Source organism: Lolium rigidum, chromosome 6 (assembly GCF_022539505.1).
Source record: "Lolium rigidum isolate FL_2022 chromosome 6, APGP_CSIRO_Lrig_0.1, whole genome shotgun sequence".
Taxonomy (NCBI): domain Eukaryota; kingdom Viridiplantae; phylum Streptophyta; class Magnoliopsida; order Poales; family Poaceae; genus Lolium; species Lolium rigidum.
Window position 1 is genome coordinate 105,482,091 of NC_061513.1, and position 21,490 is coordinate 105,503,580.

Genomic DNA, 21,490 nt, shown 5'->3' on the forward strand with positions numbered 1-21,490 from the left:
TGTCACTGGTTAAATGAACCTACATTTTGCATAAATCTGCGACAAATATTTAGGGCCGCATGGAGTACATATTTGACCTATGTTTGCAGCTTCGGCCGGGCTCAGCGAATTTGCTTCTTGCGATTTCAACTACCCGTGGGTTTCGTCTACGCAAACCAAACAGATCAATCAAACAACAAATAAACAGATCCACCGTAATCCCTGAGTTTCGGCCTGAAAATCTCGATCTTTGAAAGAACATTTTTCTAGCGATTGGAAAGCAGTACAGCGCCGTACATACACAATGTTCGGCGATCCTTATGAATTGCAACTATGTCGAATGTACCTCATCATCCAGCCGCATTGTACCAAATCATCATAAAAAATACAGCATTGTACGTACCACAGCGTTTCATCATAATTATTCTCATCATATGTTACATTGTACCAAATCGTCACTCAAAGGTCAAGATCCAGACCTTCAATATCGAAGAGAAACTTTCCGCAGCAGGCAGAACTCAGCAATGCTATCAGTAACAACATCCAGAGACCACCATAAGCAAGAGCTCAGCCTCTCACACTGATGCAGTCATATACGTGTAATGTGCGGAATTCAAACATTAAAAACCAGCTACTCTGCTAGCATACAACAAACGGACACATTGCCAAAAAACATGTTAATTTTTTTAGACAAGCCATTGCTCGTGGGCAAACAAGAGAAATACCATAGACTATCCTAGCTATCTGCAACTGTAAAGGTCTGCATTTGATCATTCTCCCGGAAGAAATCATGGGCCTCGTCGTATTTGTCTAGTACAACATTGTAGAGTGGATGAATCGGCTCTAGCAAGTTCGAGTATGGGCCAAGCATGTGCTGAGGCAAGGGGCATGAGTCAGAATCGGTCATTGCGCAGTATTGGCTCACCGAGAGTCCACTTAGGCAGTAGCATGAGTGGTAGTGATCTCTGTTCTTTCCAGGTTTATCCCTCAATCCACCTTCCAGCACCTGTGCGTTACAACAGTAGATGTAATTCCAATTACGATATGAAATTTCACATCTAGATAATTATAGCTCGTCACAAAATGAATGTTTGGAAATTTTACGTTTTGAAAAGAGAACTCAAGATATCAATCTATGCAAGAAATAAGCTGGTTTTTCACCTGTGTGCAAAGCAGGATGTATTGCTGCAGGGCAATGTTATGGAACAGGGGGCCAGTTTGGTTGCTCTGCTTTACGAAATCAAATCCAAACTTCGCATAATCCACTGTTTCAGAATAAAATAATAAACGGTAACATAACTCAAGATCAGACCCAACACCTTATAAATCATACGTACTCAGATGCAATGTAGGTCATGAAGTACTAGAAATTTGTATTGAAGTTAGCATATTGTGTCAAAGGTCGGCAAGGAGACCAGATGACACTAGTGCAGTTATACACGTTAGAAACTTGAGAACAACACTAATCATACTATACTGAATTGCCAAACCCCAGCTCATCAGAATTCCAAAAGAGAAAAAACACACCAGCTCCCTTCAATGTTTCACTTTACAGATGAAAAAACCACCAAACAAGATATATAAGCATGGTAATTAATGTTCATATGACAAGGAATATTAGTCGAATATTTATTTCACCAGATTTTGAAACAGAAATATGATTTGATAAAGAAAAGCACACTCGCCCCGCAAGATAATCTTCCATCAGAAAATATTGAGCATAAATACTCACAGCTAGAAGATTTTTCTGAAGCCAGCCCAGATGAGCTGGTGCCACAAGCATCACCTACTGAAGATAATTTGCTGGAATATGATGGCTTAGATTGTTTATCAACAATTGTCATCAGCTTTTGTGCTAAAGCAATAGCAGCTCCCTGAACAACCAACAGACATCTGTCATATATGGAGCAGAACATGTGGCTAAGGAAAAGTAGCGGTATTTACCTGCCAAAAGGAGTAGCAACCATCAACCAATTTATTTGTCCGTCCTTGGAATCCGCATTCCACTCCTTGACGAAATGCCACCCAGTCCTAAATGGGGAGAGGCTTTCGTTAGTGTTGCAACAAACAGTGCTTTGACGACAAATTACATACTTCTCCATTCCAATGAATAAGGCGCCCTCATTTTGCGTATTTTTTCTTTGACCAAAAATTACTCCAAATATATAAAGATTTATGAAATAAAATTAGCATCATTAGAAAGTGTTTTTCAATACGAATCCAACAATACTAATTACGTATAATATAATCAAGATTTTGTTGCTCAATTTTTTCTGTCAAAGTTCGTCCTGAAATACGCGTGCGCCTTATTCATCGAAACGGAGGTAGTACATGGCTGAAAAGACTTCATATATTATTATATTTCCTAGGAAAAGGTCTACTTTTCAACCTGGAACTTCTGCAAAAGTCCACTTCCAACTCTGAACTACCACTGAAGTCAACTATTCAACTTTGATCTCTAAAACTGTCTGAGTTGTAACCATGAAAATGAAACTGGCCTCCGTACAACCTTGGCTGGTTTTCACAAGTGGTTTCGGCTAACGTCGATATCATGCCAGTGAAAACATGGTGAGATATGGCATGATGGGTAGGGTTTCAGGTAAACCATACTGCTCTCACTACTGGTCATGTGCCATATCTCACCATGTTTTCACTTTGTTCTCTCTCTCATCTACTGATCTATCTGATGAAATGGTAGTGATGTGGAACACATGACATCCTCGCCAGTAAAAAACAATTATGAACCATCCGATGTTATAAAGTGGACAGTTTATGTCGCTAGAGGATGCAACTTGGACAGTCTTGGAGTTAGTTGAGGGTTGGGAAGTGGGCCTTTTCTATTTCCTACAATAACTTAACACCAAAGGACAAGTTCAGCTAATTGAAAAAAAGTAAATAATTCATTGATATAATGGTGCCATGAAATGAAAAAAAAAAGCTAGGCAATAGGGCAATAAAAGTAGCACACACACTCTAACAGAAGGAAAACTGAATAAAGTAATAGGGCTGACTTACAATCAAGCTAGGCAAATCGAGTTTCTCCACTTCATTAAGCAAGACCATTGCAGCCAGCCCACAAAAAGTGTACCTTATCAAAGCAACTTTTATTTAAAGTTCTGAACAGGTGCATCCAGAAAACTATCAGAGATCATCCTTAGAAACATACCCACCATGAGCTTCAGCATAAGGTTCCCCCGCAATCCCACCTTCATAAGTTTGACAACTGGGGGCATACAAATTATGAATTAATCAATCATTCTACAGAAAAAGTAGACCTGAACCAACCAGACGGGTGCTTGGCAGTTACAAAATTGACAATCACTTTAACCAAAGCAAACCTTGCTATGTAGTTTCCAACACCTTTTGCCAGGTCAGCATCAAGAATGTTCACCAGGCTGGCAACCTTATCTCAACAAACGAAATATTAGAGAACGGCAACAAAAATGTTAAGAGCTGCAAGAAACTCACTGATATTGCAGTATAACAAGCCCGGACATCAATTTCACCGCCATTGTGCATTCTGGTTGAAGGATATTCAATGGAGTAATAGACATTAGGTGGAAGGACTTGGTATGGAAAGAGACTTTTCCTTGCCCTATGTACTATCGAGAAAATGCACACCTGAAAGCACCTGATTTGTCCTTCATTTGAAGCATAAACTTGTACAGATTGTCCCTGATTAACAACATAGAACTGTTAGCAAAAAATGATACAGATGTAAATCACATCTTTCTCGAGGAGCAGACATAGAGTTACCTTTTTATAGATGATAGTGCTCTTTCACTCCCTATGGTCACAAGTGTATTTACAGCAGCATACGTTGTCGCAAGATGAGGTAACTACCAAAGAAAAGGCGAGCAAAAGGATTTAGTTTAAAATTAGCCAGTAGACATCATTTGAATGAGTATGCTAGCATGAATTAAAAATCAGTAGATCACATAACAAAAGATTAACGCTATCTCTGAACTTTCAAAGGTTGGAGAAAGAAAACAACTACAAAAGCTAACTTTCCAACTACAGCAGGCCTTCAGTTATATAATAGGTCATTAAATGCCAAACACAGCTTCGTATTTCATATGAAACAGATGTCCCAAGTTTTTCTCATGCTAAACTGATTGGTCAAGTTATATTGTACATTTGTGTGAACATGACAAGTCGCCAAGAATATTCTAAGCACTCATTTTGAAGCAAAAATTTAATGCAAATGTCAGGTCCAGTGCCTCATAGGAAATTATGGTTTGTTAGATAACTCAAATAAAGTGGCCTCATAGGAAATTATGGTTTGTTAAAATTCCTTTGAAAATTAAAGTGTTTTTGTGGTTAGCTGCTCTTAAGAGTATTCTGACTAAAGATGTGCTTATTCATAGTAGAGGTTGGAAGGGGAAGGAAACTAAATGTAGTTTCTGTGAATGTCATGAGATTTTAGATCACCTTTTTTCAAATGTGCTATGGCTAGATATCTATGGGGTGTTATCAAATGTACCTTTTGTTTATCTAGTAATCCTGATGGTTTTGATGATATTGGATGATGGATTTGGAATTTTCCTGGTAAAATTAGGACAATAGTACCTGCGAGCGTATCTGCTTTCATTTGGGCAATCTGGAAAACACATAATGCTGTAGTTTTTGACAGAGTAGTGTTGTTCATAAGATTCCGTACTGGTTCATTCATTGGGCTTGTTTGCAGAAACCAAATGTGCGTTAGCATCAAATCATCGCAGCACAGTTGTTAACTAAGGTGAAGTGGTGTATGGGTTTGGAAAGCTGTTCCAGTTGCTGGGTTGATGGTTGTAATAAAAGGAGTTCTATGGATGTTGTTGATTTAGTTATGACTGTGAATTTTGTAAGGGAGTAGCGGCTAGTTTCTAGTTGCTGGATGCTTCTGGGTGTTGGTTTCAGGTTTCGGGTGTGAGCTGTGGCTGCCGTTTGGCAGAAACATATAACCCTGTTGTGTTATCGACTTATCAGTTTCATTTTAATGAAAATGGGAGCCTTGGGCTCCTCAATTCGAAAAAAAAGGTCCAGCACCTCTACACCCTAGCATGTAGCATTCACATGATCTGTTCCAAGTTCCATGATTGCCTCAAATTGCACTTCAAGAATAAATGCAAAATATTAACCAACCAAAAGCTATTACCAAAGCTAAATGTACGGAACTTAAAATAATTTGAGATTAGAGCAAACCTGCCCAGGTCCACCACCATATCCACCCTGTTTGTCCTGGAGCAATTATAATTACAAAGCCAGCATAAGAGACCAAATGACAATGAAATAATCAGAAATCACTGCATGTGCAAATGGGTACCTTCATAGTTATGTTTAATTTATTACTTTTTTCAGTAAAAATAAACAAATTCATATTGCTTCAGAAACTTTTAAGGGAAACATTAACTAACCAAGTAGCACAAAATAAACTAAAAGCATATTTTCCTGTACCATCCTTCTATGAAAGCAACATATTCAACTGCAGCATGACGCTATATAGTTTATTGGATTTAAACAAAGATGTACTGTTATGTACAACCAGGATCTATTGTCTCGGTATCTTGTTTTTAGTTTGTAGTATGTGTATGCAAAACTCCACGTGGATTGAGAGATCTATTCATGTAGCCCTGCCATCTTAAGAAGTTGAGCTAATCTGTTTGGACATTCAACCTTGTTGTCATGTCAGCAAAGGAGAGCGCGGAAGTGTGAAAATCAGTCTGCTTGTGAAGTTATTGACATACATATCTTTATTAAGCATAAGGATTAAGAAAAAAATAAAACAGCAAACCATGCCAACATATCAGACCAATTCTACCGTAGCAGATCAACAGACCTGGCATCGAGATAAGAAGTCCACAATATCATTCTCGAGGTCATCGTCAAGCGTTTCGTCCAGCAACGCAAGCGCATGAACCATCCAGTAGCACAACCAAGGCCGACTGGAACAGCCAGAAGGAAGGTATCAGCGAAATGTATACCAGGGATGGCATGCAGGTTAGTTCAACACTGGAGAGGCATTACTTGGCATCGAGCACATGAAAGCCAGGTCCAAGATGCCTCAGCCCATTCGTCAGATACTCGGCGTGCGTGTCGCGCCACAGCTCTAGCCTGCAGCAGAAGAGAAGCACGGTCATGTCTCGGTGTAATAAGCAGGTGGAGAATATCGTATCTGAAGTCAGTGCTTGTAAAGGTCAGAAGGGGCGCTTCTGCAACGCCTAATTGGTAGCACTGAGCTTCTATGAGCGAAAATGTTGGTAGTACCACAACCAGGCAGTCCCTCACTTTCGTCTGCTAACTAGGTGGATTATCTTGTTGAGCTTCCAATTCCTAGCAAAACTATCTGATCTCAGGTCTAACCGAACCCATCTCCCGCACCCAAACCCGCAATCTCACAGACAGACACTGCCTGCGAATAGCGGACCAGTAACTGAAGAGAAGTAGTAGTACAGGGCGTGCTGGAGGGTTCCTTACATGACGGACTTGGTGCTGGGCGGGGCTTCGAAGAGGACGCGGTAGATGTCGGCTATCCGCCCCTCCACCTTCATCTGCTCCACCTGCGTCACGGTGAGCCGGGGCAGCTCAGGCTCAGCGGCCGCGCCTTCCTCCGACGGGTCTCCCCCCGTGGGAGGCGGCGGCTGCGGCGGCGGCGAGGACTCCATGGGGGCGGCGGGCGCAGGCGGAGGGCAAGCAGTGGCGCCGCCGCTTGGTCGCCTGCGAGCTCTGTCCCTGTGCGGCCGCGAGGATCTCAGCGAAAAGCGAACCATGTCGTCGGAGTGGGAGGACTTCGACGCTAACGGAGACGTGAAAGTGGAAAGCCCGGCCCAGTAGCCAGTGAGGCCCAATGGGCCGGCCCATCTTCCGTGCTATACCTGCCCGGCCCGAGCCCGGGCGGATCATTCCCACCACCACCGCACCGCGCCGCGCAAGCACACACGGCCGCGCCGCCGCCGCCGCATCGCGCAAGCACACGCGGCGCTGAGAGGTTGAGTGAGATGGCTGCCATGGTTGGAGCGCGCAGGGCTCTCCTCGCCGCCCGCTACTCCCCACGCGGCGAGCTCGCGGCGGCGCTCGTCTCACCCGCCCGGCGCGTCGATTCGCTGCCCAGGTACCGCGCGCCGCCTCCGGTGACTCGTCAAGTCGTACGACGAGTCTTTCCCTGCCTTATACCAATCTAGTGTAGTTTGTAGCGTTCGTATGATTTCATCATCCACTGGTTTGGTCCTCCCCGTGAACTTTATACGATAAAAAATAGAGCCACGTACGGTACACATAAGAGAAATCAGTTTTACTTGGAGCTTCAAATGTCAAAAATACGAAACACAGACGCCCACCCTGAAACTAGCTTACCACCTTCAACGCCGAATTGTAATTTCGGTGTTCCCATGCCTGAACATATTTGCTTTGACGCCTCAAAATGCCCTACATGCCTTCCACTTGAACATACGCGTTTCTTGCCTGAAAATTCACGTGCTTCGTTTGCTATCCTGTTTCAGTCTTCCAGCTGGAGGAGGAGGATGTCTGCGTTCTTTGGCTCAACATCGAGGCGCAGGCAGTCTGGCATCTGAACAAGTTGATGGGGACTACCACCACGAGTGGGGAGTGCGAAGCGAAGGGAACTACGGGGATCCCCGCTCAAATCACTCAGCTGATCGTCACAGCCGCCCCCTGCAGAGGGATCCCCCTTCAGCTCATTCTTCAGAAGGCACCAACTCCAGAGATAAAAGTGTGCATGTTGGTGGCGCTGTCAACGCACCTTATGGACGCAATTCCGAGCAGTATTACCAAAGCGGTGGATCATATGGCTTGCCAAATAGCCGTCAGCCGTATAACGGTGCAAGGGTGAATAGTGAGGCACCTGGGTATAATACCAGGCAACCGTATGGGGGCGGTAGTGCGTACGGTCACCAAAATCCCAATGGCGATCTACCGAATGCACATCATCAGCAGCACAATGGCGCAAAAGCTAATAATGGCCTTTCTCCAGATGGTAACGTGCAAATGAATCGTGATCTTGCTGGATATGACACATACAACTCTGGATACAACACCCAAGGTTACCAGCAGAGATATACTAGTGGGCAGTATGGATACGGTCCATCAGCATATCAAGACTCAACTGGAAATGGTCATCAAGTCTTTCAGCAGCAGAAAGTTGGTCAAACATCTGATGGTAACTACACAAATAGGCCTGGCAATTCTGCTTCGCAATATCCAAACCCAAGCAGTTCCGGCAAGGAGCATGCTGCAGGATTTCAACAAGGCCAAAATGGTGATTTTGCGTATAGTACCAGGCAACCTGATCGGGCAAGCAGTGCATACAATCACCAAAGTCCTAGGGGGGGTCCACCACAAACTCATCAACAGCCCAGTGGCACTGGATATGGGACACACAGCTTAGGTTACAACAGCCAAAGTAACCAGCACAACTATACTAGTAGGCAGAATGAGTATGGCCCTTCAGGACAATCATATGAAAGGTCAGCTGGAAATGTTCAGCAAGTCTTTCAGCAACAGAATTATGATCAAAGTGGTCATTATACAAATAGGCCTGGAAATTCTGCCTCTCAGTATACAAATCCTAGCAGTTTCCGTAAGGATGGTGATGCAGGATTTCAGCAAAGCAATGCTTCACAAGCCTCTTGGAGTCCTTATACCGCTAACAAAGTTGACACGCATAGAAATCAGCCAGGGCATTTCAATGTAAACACAGATGTACAGAGCAACCGTAATGGAATTTATCAAGAAAAACATTTGGATAATCAACCTTTCACGTCAGGTGAGAATAACTTGAGCAGTACACCATATCAAGATAGCAGGTACCAGCATTCACCACCTGGCAGCCTTCCAAACAATGGATCACCTTCTGAAGTATCTGGTGAAGCCAGTGGCATACCCAAAGTCACTATTGAAGAACTGGATAAGTTATGTGAAGACGGTAAAATAAAAGAAGCTCTGGAAATTCTACCAGTGCTGCAAGAAAAAGGCATCATACTGCAGGCCCCTCAATACTTTAAATTGATGCAAGCATGTGCTGATGCATCTGCTCTTGCAGAAGCAGGACAAATACATCATCAAATATCTCAATCAGAACTAGCTGCTGACACAGATGTTAACAACAGAATTCTGGACATGTATGCTAAATGTGCCTCGATGGAAGATGCAAAGAAAGTGTTCAGTACTATGGTGCAGCATGATTTGACATCTTGGAGCACTATGATCTCAGGATTTGTGCGCAATGGTCTTGGTGAAGAGGCAACTGATTTTTTTGATCAGTTTAAGCAGACGGGAAATAAGCCAGATCCTGGCATGTTCACACAAGTTTTCTTGGCCTGTGGAATTTTAGGATCTGTCGATGAGGGCATGTTGCATTTTGAATCAATGCAGAAGGATTTTGGTATAACTCCTACCATGGATCATTATGCCAGCGTTGTTAATATGCTTGGCCAGTCTGGGTATCTTGATGAAGCTCGTGAATTTGTTGAACGGATGCCAATAGAACCAAGCGTAGATGTGTGGGAAAGTTTGATGAATATGTGTCGACTGAATGGATCTTTGGACCTGGGAGATCGTTGTGCTCAGATTATCGAACGCCTGGATCCTTCTAGGCTGAATGAGCAGTCTAATATGGGTCTTTTCCCTGTAAATGCTTCAGACCTTGCAAAGGAGAAAGAAAGGAAGAAGGCTAATTCTGTTGAAGCCAGAAGCAAAGTTCATGAATACAGAGCAGGGGATCGAACCCATCCTGAAACCCTTAAGATTTATGAAGAGCTGAGGTACTTGGCGGCTCATATGAAGGAGGCAGGCTATGTTGCGGATACACGATTTGTGCTTCACGATGTTGATCCAGAAAGTAAAGAGGACGCCTTGCTAGCTCATAGTGAGAGACTCGCTGTTAGTTACGGTCTTATAACTAGCGCTCCCCGTGCGCCTATTCGGGTTATAAAGAATCTCCGCTCCTGTGGAGATTGTCACACGGCTTTGAAGATAATCTCCAAGCTCGTTGGCCGTCAGATCATTGCAAGGGACGCAAAGAGGTTCCACCATTTCGAAAATGGTGTCTGCTCTTGCAAAGACTATTGGTAATCAGAATGCAACGAGTCTGCATTGTTATCAGATTTTGTAGGTACGAAACCACAATAGGTTGTGTAAATCCTAAAGGTATGCTGTAGCCTATGAAACATTTAGTAAACCACAAGTTTCATGTCATGGACGTGCTGTATTCTCTCTCTTCTATGTAATGCCTTCTTTTAGCTTTCTGCTCTGGAATTCAAGCTTGAAGCATTATTTATGTGATGATGCCCCTTGAAGAAGCTAGCTAGGCCTAGAAACAAATGCATCCAGGAACTTTTCTGGGTATGTGGCAACTATTGCATTCTCCTATTTCTTAAAGGAAATCACTGACTTTCTTCTGTGATGTGACTAAACAACTTGCACTCTGGTGTTTTCCTGTGTACAACTGTCACGATATCCAGTTGGTGTATTCTTCAAAAAAAATTGTAAGAATTTGGAGGGACTAATATTCCCTATGTTCATCTTCTGATTTATAACATCCCATTTGTGTTTTTTGTAACTAAAAAAAATCATTGATGCATACATTTTGGATAATTTCCTGTAGATCCTTATGGTGCAGCCAAATAATAAGACTCAAAATTAATGAGGAACCAATGACGTATTGTTCTTCCGGCTATGATTATCATGTAAATAAAAAAGATCTGTGCTAATAAGAAGGCACAGCTCTTTCATTTCCACCGTATTTGTGAGATCTAAATGCACTCCTTGGATTGGAAAACTATAGACATTGACCAACATCGGAGAGAGTAGCATAATTTTGTTTGCTTATTATGGTTATGCGTCCTGTGCAATATAGAGTAGCTGTTGCCTGTTGGTCAAATTTTGGGAAAAGCCATCACCTGATTCTGAAAAATCCGATGTAATCTATTTCGCTCTGACGCACATAGATTTGGCTTGGCCGCGTGGGCATGTCCAAATAGCAAATTCAGAGTTCTAAACAAAAGAAATCGAATTCAAAGTTCTTTTCAAAAGAAATCGAATTCAAAGTTCTTTTCATAATGGACATGGTCCACCGAACGCGCCACAGCATTCCTGGCAAGTCCTATAGACCGCGTCCACGAAAGCCGAGCCCATCCACTCGGGTCTCACAGGCCCTCAGCGTCCAAACCGTAAAAGAAGCCCACAGAACGCAGCGGCGAGGGTTTTAGAGCCCATCCACAGCACAGCAGCCATGGCGACGGCGGCTGGCGGCGCGCGGCGAGCCCTGGCGGGGCTGCGCTCCGCTTCCCCATCCACTCTCTCCAGAGCGATCTCCCGGCCGGCCGTGGCCCAGTCTCCGGGGGCGGCGGCGGCCTCCGCTCTGCCCCGCGCCGCCTCGCGCCGGCGCCTCGCGATCTCCAGGTACGCACGCTGCTTCTTCTCCTCGAAAGAATTGGTCCTGTTTGGACGGAATACGGTTTGCTCAGATTCGGCGCGTGCGCGTGCAGGGTCCCGGTGGCGGCGCTGGGCGGCGTGCAGGGTCTGATGCCGCTGCACAGCGCGACGGCGTCGGCGCTGCTCACCTCCATGCTCGGGCTTAAGCCCGGGTCCTGGGGCTGGCTCTCGGAAGGTAAACCAACTTAACTTGGTTTGTGTCGTCTCCGTGCCGTGGATTACGCGTGGAAATGCTAACGGTTAGCATGTTGAACGAACTCTAGCGAACCAGATCAGAACTATGTTTTGTTCTCCCTGCTAAGTTTGCTGTATCTGTAGGCACAATTGTGCTTTGTTAGTCCTGTGCTTTTAATGTGTCTGCATTCCCATGAATGTGATGGCTATTGAAGGCCAGGCTGAAAACCAAAACCATGCCTGAGTTAGAATGATTGTAGTAGGAAGCCAGTGACTAGTGTGTGCTATGTCTAAATTCACACCCAAGTGCTTGATTTACTGGAGAGTTTCAACCCCATTGCCGCTTAGTTTCTCCTCTTTTGAGTTTAATGGACCACACTCACTACTTTAACACTGTTGCTGACATAGTTTCTCCTCTTTTGACATAGTTTGCTGAGCAAATGTGTAGTACCTTCAGCTGTGTTGGTCATTCACTACTTTTAACGTTGTCCGGCATTGTTTGTGTTGGACTTTTCATTATATACAAACCTTGGAACTCTCTAATTGTTACGTTCTTTACTGGAGTGCTTTCCTGTTAGCAAGCAGGTTATCAGAACTAAAATACTGCTTGCCAATTTTCTGTCTGCATACATTTTGTTAACTGCCTTCTCCTTTTGGACAACCGTTATGTATTCTCCCATTTCTGCCTCTGGGCTGATTCATAAAATTCAGATCTGGCAAAATAGGTTGATCACCATTAATGTTCTTTACAGTACCATGAAAAGACACATAGTTATAGGGCATATACTTTATACACACTGAGATCCCGAAAGATGGTCAGCATATGGCACATACAACCAAGGAGTTGAGTTGAAGCCAAGGTGTATGCAGTCCTTCATACCAAATACTCCCTCCAGTCGGATTTAATCGACGCGGAGGGAGGCATGTGCCTGTACGTTTTTGCGTCAATCTTTTCAGTCCCGAGGTAGTAGTGGTTAATTTGTTGGCTGTCACAATTGTTGTGCTTATATTGTTGGCTGTCACAATTGTCGTGCTTATATTGTTGGTTTACTGGATGTACTACACTGGTAATTAAACTGGGCATATTTTATTGATCATGTTATCACATGGAGCATCTCGATACTGTTCTCTTCTGCCTTTATGTGTATGTACACAAGTCAATACCTTTCACAAAACACCATTATTACCACTTTACTACTATCTCAGTTTCTTAATATTACTCCCTCTAGTTCATATTAATTGACTCAACTTTATCTGGATACAAATGTATCTAGTCAACAAAGGCGTATAGATACATCCGTATCTAGACAAAGTTGAGTCAACTAATTTGGATCGAAGGGAGTAGGTGTTTTGGCAGTTCAATTCAATTTGAACTGCTAAAATGTGGTGGCTTTCTGTAATGTGATAGTTTTAGTTTCACGTTCAATTTATTATCGGATGTTGTTTTTGTTCTGACCAATTATTTTTTCTCGTTTGCAACTCCAGGGTTCGCAACACCACTATAACAAGAATGGGGTTTCAGTTACCATACAAGAGTCTTCGTCTTCGGTTTAGCCCTCCCTTGGTGGATTGTAATAACACTAGCTACATGGACTGTGGACAGTACCCTTGGAATTTTGCTGGTGGTATCTGTAGTTTCACTACTTAAAACTTACCAATGTGTGCCAGTCTTATTGTCCAGTGACGATATTCATGGCAAATTTGAAGGAATCTTGTTTTGTGATACCAGTTTTGTTAATTTGTTAGCATTTTATGATTATTCATCTACCATGGAATCATTATAAATATCATCAGTTCGTAATGTCATTTGCATAACTGCTATGCAAAGTGATTACCCGCATGTTTCAATAGATACAAACTGTGTTTTTTTTTTGGAGTAAAGAGAGATTTTCATTAATCAGAAGCCATTGCACCTGGACAATACCATTACAAACTATTTGTTTATATCTTACAAACGTTAATAGTCTCACAACTTCCTGATCCATCTGTTTTTCACCGCGGGTAATGAATCATGAGCCACTCGCCATGCAAATATTTGTATCTTTGCTTGTGCTTTTATATTCCACCTGCAGTTCCGAATCATTCTTTTCCCATCTAGAGCTCACGTTCTTGAATCATGAGAGCTCGCGTTTGCACACTGCCACGCTAGGTGTCATGCCGGGTAATATTTTGTTTCCCAATTCCCAGTGAGGAATTCTCAATTGGAGAATGGTTTCCGCTTCCTCCTCAGCCCCACTGAGTGCCTGGCCATCGGTTCATCCCAAGTCTTCTCGTCTTTATACCCTCCACTAGTACAAATGCCCGTGCGTTGCAACGGGTGTTTAAATTTTATTTTTCAATGCACATATATAATTTACAACACACATGCATTTCTTAAAATGCATGAACTTATTTTTGGAATTGGTGAACCTTTTTCGGACATACAACATTTTTGTAAAATAATGATCATTTTTTTGTTGAACAATTGTTGGACAACATGAACATTTTTTCTTCTAATGCATGATTTATTTTTGTTACGAGTGAGCATTTTTAAGGACGCGGCCTTTTTTATTTTCTGTTATTTCAAAATTAGTGAATATTAATTTTTTAGATTCACCGTGACTGGTTATTGAAAGCTAACTTTTAAAAATTTCTTTCTTTTTCAAAACAAACATAAAGCTGCCCGGGTGCTACGGAAATCAAAGGCAGGAGGGGCCGCCGCCGCGGCAAAGCAGAAACGGAAGGCAGTCATCCCACCGCGCCCTCCGCCGTGCGATTCCTCTAAGTCCCTGATACGTCCAATTTGCATCACTATTTTGTATCATAATTTGCTGTTATTCATTGATATATTTCATATTGGGACACAATACTTATGTTATTTCATCTATTTTGCATGTTTCATCATTATTGGAGGATCAAGCACCGGAGCCAGGATTCTGTTGGAAAAAGCACCGTCGAGAATGCAATATTTCGGAAGATCAAGCTGTGGAAGGGAATTTCACGTAAATTCCTATTTTTCCGGATGACGGAGGGAGCCGAGAAGGGGAGAGGAGAAGAGCCATCGTGGGCCCGGACCACGGGCGGCGCGGCCCAAGGCACGGCCGCGCCACCCTGTGCTCCGGGGGCCCCACAGCCCCTTTCGCCTCCTTTTCTTCGCGTACTCCTTCGTCCCGAAAACCTAAGCCACGGAGGGATCCTCACGAAGGGTTACAGCCGCCTCGCGGGGCGGAGAACACCGAGAGAGAAAGAGCTCTCCGGCGGGCAGGAATCCGCTGGGGAAATTCCCTCCCGGAGGGGGAAATCGACGCCATCGCCATCGTCATCGAGCGGGACATCATCTCCATCATCATCATCATCATCTCCACCATCTACACCGCCATCACCACCGCTGCACCTCGTCATCGCTGTAGCAATTCGGGTTAAATCTTGATTGTTTGATAGGGGAAACTCTCCCGGTGTTATTCTATACTTGTTGTAGATGCTATTGAGTGAAACCATTGAACCAAGGTTTATGTTCAGATTGCTATTCATCATCATATCACCTCTGATTGTATTCCATATGATGTCTCGTGAGTAGTTCGTTTAGTTCTTGAGGACATGGGTGAAGTCTAAATGCTAGTAGTGAATTATGGTTGAGTAATATTCAATGTTATGATATTTAAGTTGTGGTGTCATTCTTCTAGTGGTGTCGTGTGAACGTCGACTACACGACACTTCACCATTTATGGGCCTAGGGGAGTGCATCTTGTATTCGGTTGCTAATTGCGGGGCTGCCGGAGTGACGAAACCTAAGCCCCCGTTAGTATATCGATGCGGGAGGGATCGCAGGATCTCGCAGTTTAAGGCTGTGGTTAGATTTATCTTAATTACTTTCTTGTAGTTGCGGATGCTTGCAAGGGGTATAATCACAAGTATGTATTAGTCCTAGGAAGGGCGGTGCATTAGCATAGGTTCACCCACACAACACTTATCAAAACAATGAAGATTAATCAGTCGTATGTAGCGAAAGCACTAGACTAAAATCCCCGTGTGTCCTCAGGAACGTTTGGTCATTATAAGTAATCAAACCGGCTTGTCCTTTGTGCTAAAAAGGATTGGGCCACTCGCTGCAATTATTTCTCTCGCATTTTATTTACTCGTACTTTATTTATCTGCAATATCAAAACCCCACGAATACTTGTCCGTGAGCATTTACGATGAATCCTTCATCGAAACCGCTTGTCAACACCTTCTCGCTCCTCGTTGGGTTCGACACTCTTATTTATCGAAAGTATTACGATACACCCCCTATACTTGTGGGTCATCAAGACTATTTTCTCGGCGCCGTTGCCGTGGGAGTGAAGCGCTATTGGTAAGTGGAATTGGTAAGGAAAACCTTTATCGTTTGTGCTGATTTTATTTCACTCTCGCTGCTATAAATCACTATGGAGAGATCTTCTCTTCAATTTCTATTTGGGAAATCTACTACTACTGCAACGGTAGTGGATGAAGCGCCAGGTGAGGAAGTAGTACCATATAAAATACCTATGAAAATTATTGAACGTGTTATGGATAACCGCTATGAAGGGGATGGAACTGTCCATCCTGGTGATCATTTATTGTTTTTGCATGAATTATGCGGGTTATTCAAATGTGCAGGTATTTCTATGAATGAAGTTAGGAAGAAACTATTCACTATATCGCTGTCTGGTAAAGCGGCGCACTGGTATAAATTACTGAAGAATGGTGATTCTATTGATTGGGAGGACATTGTGCCTTTATTTTATTCCAAATTCTATCCTCCAAGTGAAATTCACAAAGATCGGAACCGCATATATAATTTCTGGCCTCATGATGGAGAGAGTATTGCCCAAGCTTGGGGAGATTGAAGTCTTTAATGCTCAAATGCCCCATTCATGAGCTTCCTGGTAATGTTATTATTGATAATTTCTATGCAAGACTTTCTTTTCAAGACAAGACCTTGCTGGATACTTCTTGTTCCGGATCATTTACACGCAAGAATGAAGAGTTTAAAAGGGACCTTCTTGATCGGATCCAAGAAAATACCGAAGGATGGGAGAACGACAAAGATAGAGAATCGGGTATAATTTATGATTATAAATGCATTGAAGCTTTTATGGATACTGATAAATTTCGTAATATGAGTGCTACATATGGTCTTGATTCCCAAGTTGTTGCAAATCTTTATAGAGCTTTTGCTTCTCATTATGAACTGCCTAAGAAGAATTTTGATAAGTATCATGAACCGTATAAAGATAAAATTGATTCATCCGTAAACAAATGTGTAGTGGTTGAAACTGTTGATAATGTTATTCCTGAAGCTTATATTGAAAAAACTCCTTTCCCTGCTAAAATGAAGGAGTACTCTGTCATATCTAGTGCGGTTAATAAAAGTGAAAAGAAACCTAAAGAACTCGAAGAACAAATTAAAATTGAACTCTCTTTGTTGCAATAGTTAAAGATCTTGTGACTGAAAATGTGGAGGATGGTCATATTATTTTCTGTGAAGATGCTTCTAATATTGTTTCACATCCTAATAAATCCAAACAAGTTAGTGTTCCTATGCTATCTGTTAGAATTGGTGATCATTGCTATTATGGTTTATGTGATATTGGTGCAAGTGTTAGTGCTATTCCTTATGAACTTTACACGGAGATTATGCACGAAATTGGTTCTTGTGAACTTGAAGATATTGATGTGGTTATTCATCCGGCTAATAGAGAAACTATTTCTCCAATTGGTATTGTTCGAGATGTGGAAGTTCTATGTGGTAAGATTAAATATCCTGCTGACTTTTTGGTACTTGGTTCTGCTTGCTAGTGATCGTTGTCCTATCATTTTTGGTAGACCTTTTCTAAATACTTGTGGAGCTATTATAGATTGTAAGAAAGAGAAAATTTTGACTAGATTTGCTGGTGAACCTTATGAATTTAACTTTTCTAAATTTACCAAAACTCCTTATAAAGCTGACTTGCCTAGTAATGATTTTAAAATGGAGCAGGTGTGCATCTATTGTTCTTGTTCCTAATAATCCTTTGCGAGCAACATTTGGAGAATAGTGAAAGTGAAGCTTTTAGGAAAGAAAGAGATGAGCTTGAGGAAATTTTTCGTCGCCAACCTATTCTCAAGCATGATTTACCGGTGGAAGATTTGGGTACAACACCGCCACCGAAGGAAGATCCTGTTTTTGATTTAAAGCCTTTACCTGATAATCTTAAATATGCTCATATTGATGATAAGAAAATATATCCTATTATTATTAGTTCTAAGCTTTCAGAAATTGAGGAAGAAAGGTTATTGGAAATATTGAAGAAACACCGAGGAGCTATTGGCTATACTCTTGATGATTTGAAAGGGATTTCTCCTTCTATTTGCCAACATGCTATTAATATGGAAGAAGACGCAAAGCCTGTTGTTGAACATCAACGTCGTCTAATTCCGAAGATGAAGGAAGTGGTAAGAAACGAGGTATTAAAACTCCTTGAAGCTGGTATTATATATCCTATTGCTGATAGTAGATGGGTTAGTCCTGTTCATTGTGTTCCTAAGAAGGGAGGAATGACTGTTGTGCCTAATGATAATGATGAGCTTATTCCTCAAAGAATAGTTGTAGGTTATAGAATGTGCATTGATTTTCGTAAAGTTAATAAAGTTACTAAGAAAGATCATTACCCTTTACCCTTTATTGATCAAATGTTAGAGAGGTTGTCTAAAAATACTCATTTTTGCTTTCTTGATGGTTATTACGGGTTTTCACAAATTGCTTGTTAAAGCTAAAGATCAAGAGAAAACCACGTTTACTTGTCCTTATGGAACTTATGCTTATAGGCGTATGCCTTTTGGTTTATGTAATGCTCCTGCTACTTTTCAAAGATGCATGTATGCTATTTTTCATGGTTTTTGCGAAAGTATTGTAGAGGTGTTCATGGATGATTTTTCTGTCTATGGGAATTCTTTTGATAATTGCTTGCGAAACCTCGACAAAGTTTTGCAGAGATGTGAAGAAACTAACCTTGTTCTTAATTGGGAGAAATGCCACTTTATGGTTAATGAAGGAATTGTATTGGGACATAAAATTTCCGAGAGAGGTGTTGAAGTTGATAGAGCTAAAGGTTAAGCAATTGAGAAGATGCCCTATCCGAGGGATGTTAAAGGTATTCGTAGTGTTCCTGGTCATGCTGGGTTTTATAGGAGATTTATTAAAGATTTCTCTAAAATTTCAAAGCCTCTTACTAATCTTCTTCAAAAAGATGTACCTTTTGTTTTTGATGATGATTGTAAGGAAGCTTTTGAAACTCTAAAGAAAGCTTTAACAACTGCTCCTGTAGTCGAACCTCCTGATTGGAATTTACCTTTTGAAATTATGTGTGATGCTAGTGATTTCTTTGTAGGCGTTGTTCTTGGACAGCGGGTAGATAAAAAATTAAATGTTATTCATTATGCTAGTAAGACTCTTGATGCTGCTCAAAGAAATTATGCTACAAGCTGAAAAGGAATTGTTAGCTGTAGTCTTTGCTTGTGATAAGTTTAGACCCTATATTGTTGATTCGAAAGTTACAATTCATACTTGATCATGCTTTGCAATTAGATACCTTATGACAAAGAAAGATGCTAAGCCAAGGCTTATTAGATGGGTACTTCTGTTGCAAGAATTTGATTTACATATTATAGATAGGAAAGGTGCTTGATAATCCTGTTGCTTGATAATTTGTCTAGATTGGAAAATATTGCTTATGATCTTGTTCTCGTTAATGATAGTTTTCCAAATGAACAATTGGCTGTAATAAAGGTGAGCTCGCGAGAGAGCCCTTGGTATGCAGATTATGCTAACTTTATTGTTTCGAAGTATTTGCCTCCAACCTTTTCAGCTCAGCAGAGGAGGAAATTCTTTTATGACTTGAGGCATTACTTTTGGGATGACCCACACTTATATAAAGAAGGAGTGGATGGTATTATGCGAAGATGTGTTCCTGAATATGAACAACAGGAGATATTGAATAAATGTCATGGAAGTGTTTATGGAGGACATCACGCTTGGAGATAGAACCGCGCAAAAGGTTCTACAATCAGGTTTTTATTGGCCAACACTTTTCAAAGATGCAAGGAAATTTATTCTATCTTGTGATGAATGTCAAAGAGTTGGTAATATCTCTAGACGCAATGAGATGCCTATGAATTATACTCTTGTTATTGAACCATTCGATTGTTGGGGATTCGACTTCATGGGTCCTTTCCCTTCTTCGGACGGTAACACTCATATACTTGTCGCTGTTGATTATGTTACTAAATGGGTAGAAGCTATACCTACAAAAAGTGCTGATGGTGAGACCTCTATAAAAATGCTTGTAGATATTATATTTCCTAGATTTGGAGTACCTAGATATATTATGACTGATGGAGGTTCTCATTTTATTCATGGAGGTTTTAGAAAAACTCTTGCTAAGTATGGTATTAATCATAGAATTGCTTCGCTTATCACCCTCAAACTAGCGGTCAAGTAGAATTATCAAATAGAGAGATTAAAGCTATCTTAGGTAAAGCTCGTTAATAAATCTAGAAAGAATTGGCCTAGCAAATTGAAAGAAGCGTTATGGGCTTATAGAACTGCTTATAAAAATCCTATGGGAATGTCACCTTATAAAATGGTTTATGGAAAAGCTTGTCATTTACCTCTAGAACTAGAGCACAAAGCTTATTGGGCTGTTAGAGAACTAAATAAAGATCCTAAATTAGCCGGTAATAAGAGATTGTTGCAATTAAGTTCTCTAGATGAATGGAGAAGTGAAGCTTATGAAAATGCTAAACTCTTTAAAGAAAAAGTTAAGAAATGGCATGATAGAAGGATCATCAAAAGAGAATTTAATGTTGGAGATCAAGTTCTATTGTATCGGTCTCGTCTCAGATTCTTTGCAGGGAAATTACTCTCGAAGTGGGAAGGACCATATGTTGTTGAGGAGGTGTATCGTTCAGGAGCAATTAAAATTAGCTCTCTCCAAGGCAATGCCACACAAGTGGTGAATGGACAAAGACTCAAGCATTACATCTCGGGCGATTCTTATAATGTTGATGTTGATATTATTCAAGTAGAAACACCGGAGGCTTTCATCAAAGGACAAATTGACAGTCCGCGGAAGCTGGACTTTGAATAGGTAACAGTATAGGTAATAAAAAGTCCGCGTTTACCTTTCCGAACATTATTTCTGCTGTTTTTGGAAAATATGAAAAATTACGGAATCGAAACGGAGTGGAAAAGACGCGCGAGGGCGTGCCACCATAGGCCGGCGCGGCCTGACCTGGGCCCGCGCCGACCTATGGTCTGGCCGCCTCGTCGCCCCTTTCCGACTCTGGTTCGATCTGGTAGTTTCCTTTTGTCGTAAAAATATTTGCTATATAATCTCCCGGACCCTTGGAGGTCCGTAATATCGTTTTCTCGTCGTGTTTTGTTTCGAGCTATTTTCTGCCAGATTTGTTTTGATCTAGAAGCACCATGGCCTCCAACAACAAGGACAAGGAACCTTTGAAGGAAGATATTCAAGACCCGGAGCTGAAGAAAGAAGACGCAAGAGAGAAGGAGGAAGAAGTGGAGGAAGCTCCGCAGGAACACCAGCAAGCCACCATTGCAAGTATTGGCGTGATATCAAATCCATCCAACATCAAGAGGAGTGCACGAATCGCTACCGGAGGAGCGGTTCCACGTCATTACTTGGCTCCAAGGACATCTTCTCCGAGCCATTACAACCCTTACCGCAATCTAATCTACGATCGTCAAGCCGAAAGGACCCCCAAGGTAGTGTTGCCAAGTAATTGGGATATAAATCGTTCGACACTTGCAGGAGAGAAGGAGCCTGGTCGAAGAGTGGGGAAATAACTCCAAGAGTTGGGACTCACCGTCGGACGGACTCCTTAACCGCGTCGAGCACAATTCGAG

At 41.9% G+C, this 21,490-nt stretch overlaps 3 protein-coding genes across 3 annotated transcripts; 2 read left to right on the forward strand and 1 right to left on the reverse strand.

Annotated features, from left to right (window-relative positions):
- Positions 1-662: 662 nt before the first annotated feature.
- On the reverse strand, positions 663-6,623 carry LOC124666106 (protein farnesyltransferase subunit beta). The gene is made up of 14 exons (XM_047203458.1): positions 6,436-6,623; positions 5,986-6,072; positions 5,798-5,903; positions 5,164-5,199; positions 3,736-3,818; positions 3,601-3,654; positions 3,448-3,499; positions 3,318-3,382; positions 3,146-3,202; positions 2,995-3,067; positions 1,924-2,010; positions 1,712-1,853; positions 1,141-1,244; positions 663-985 (listed from the first exon to the last, which is right to left on the reverse strand). The coding sequence occupies exons 1-14, from the start codon at positions 6,621-6,623 to the stop codon at positions 716-718; spliced, it is 1,404 nt and encodes a 467-aa protein (XP_047059414.1). The 3' UTR covers positions 663-715.
- Positions 6,624-6,956: 333 nt separating this feature from the next.
- On the forward strand, positions 6,957-10,220 carry LOC124665286 (pentatricopeptide repeat-containing protein At4g32450, mitochondrial-like). Its single transcript, XM_047202709.1, has 2 exons — positions 6,957-7,069; positions 7,458-10,220. Exons 1-2 carry the CDS (start codon positions 6,957-6,959, stop codon positions 10,045-10,047), a joined length of 2,703 nt encoding a protein of 900 aa, XP_047058665.1. The 3' UTR covers positions 10,048-10,220.
- Positions 10,221-11,206: 986 nt separating this feature from the next.
- Positions 11,207-13,369, forward strand: LOC124667790 (protein NUCLEAR FUSION DEFECTIVE 6, mitochondrial-like). The gene is made up of 3 exons (XM_047205031.1): positions 11,207-11,376; positions 11,463-11,584; positions 13,069-13,369. The coding sequence occupies exons 1-3, from the start codon at positions 11,207-11,209 to the stop codon at positions 13,086-13,088; spliced, it is 312 nt and encodes a 103-aa protein (XP_047060987.1). The 3' UTR covers positions 13,089-13,369.
- The last annotated feature ends 8,121 nt before the right edge of the window (positions 13,370-21,490 follow it).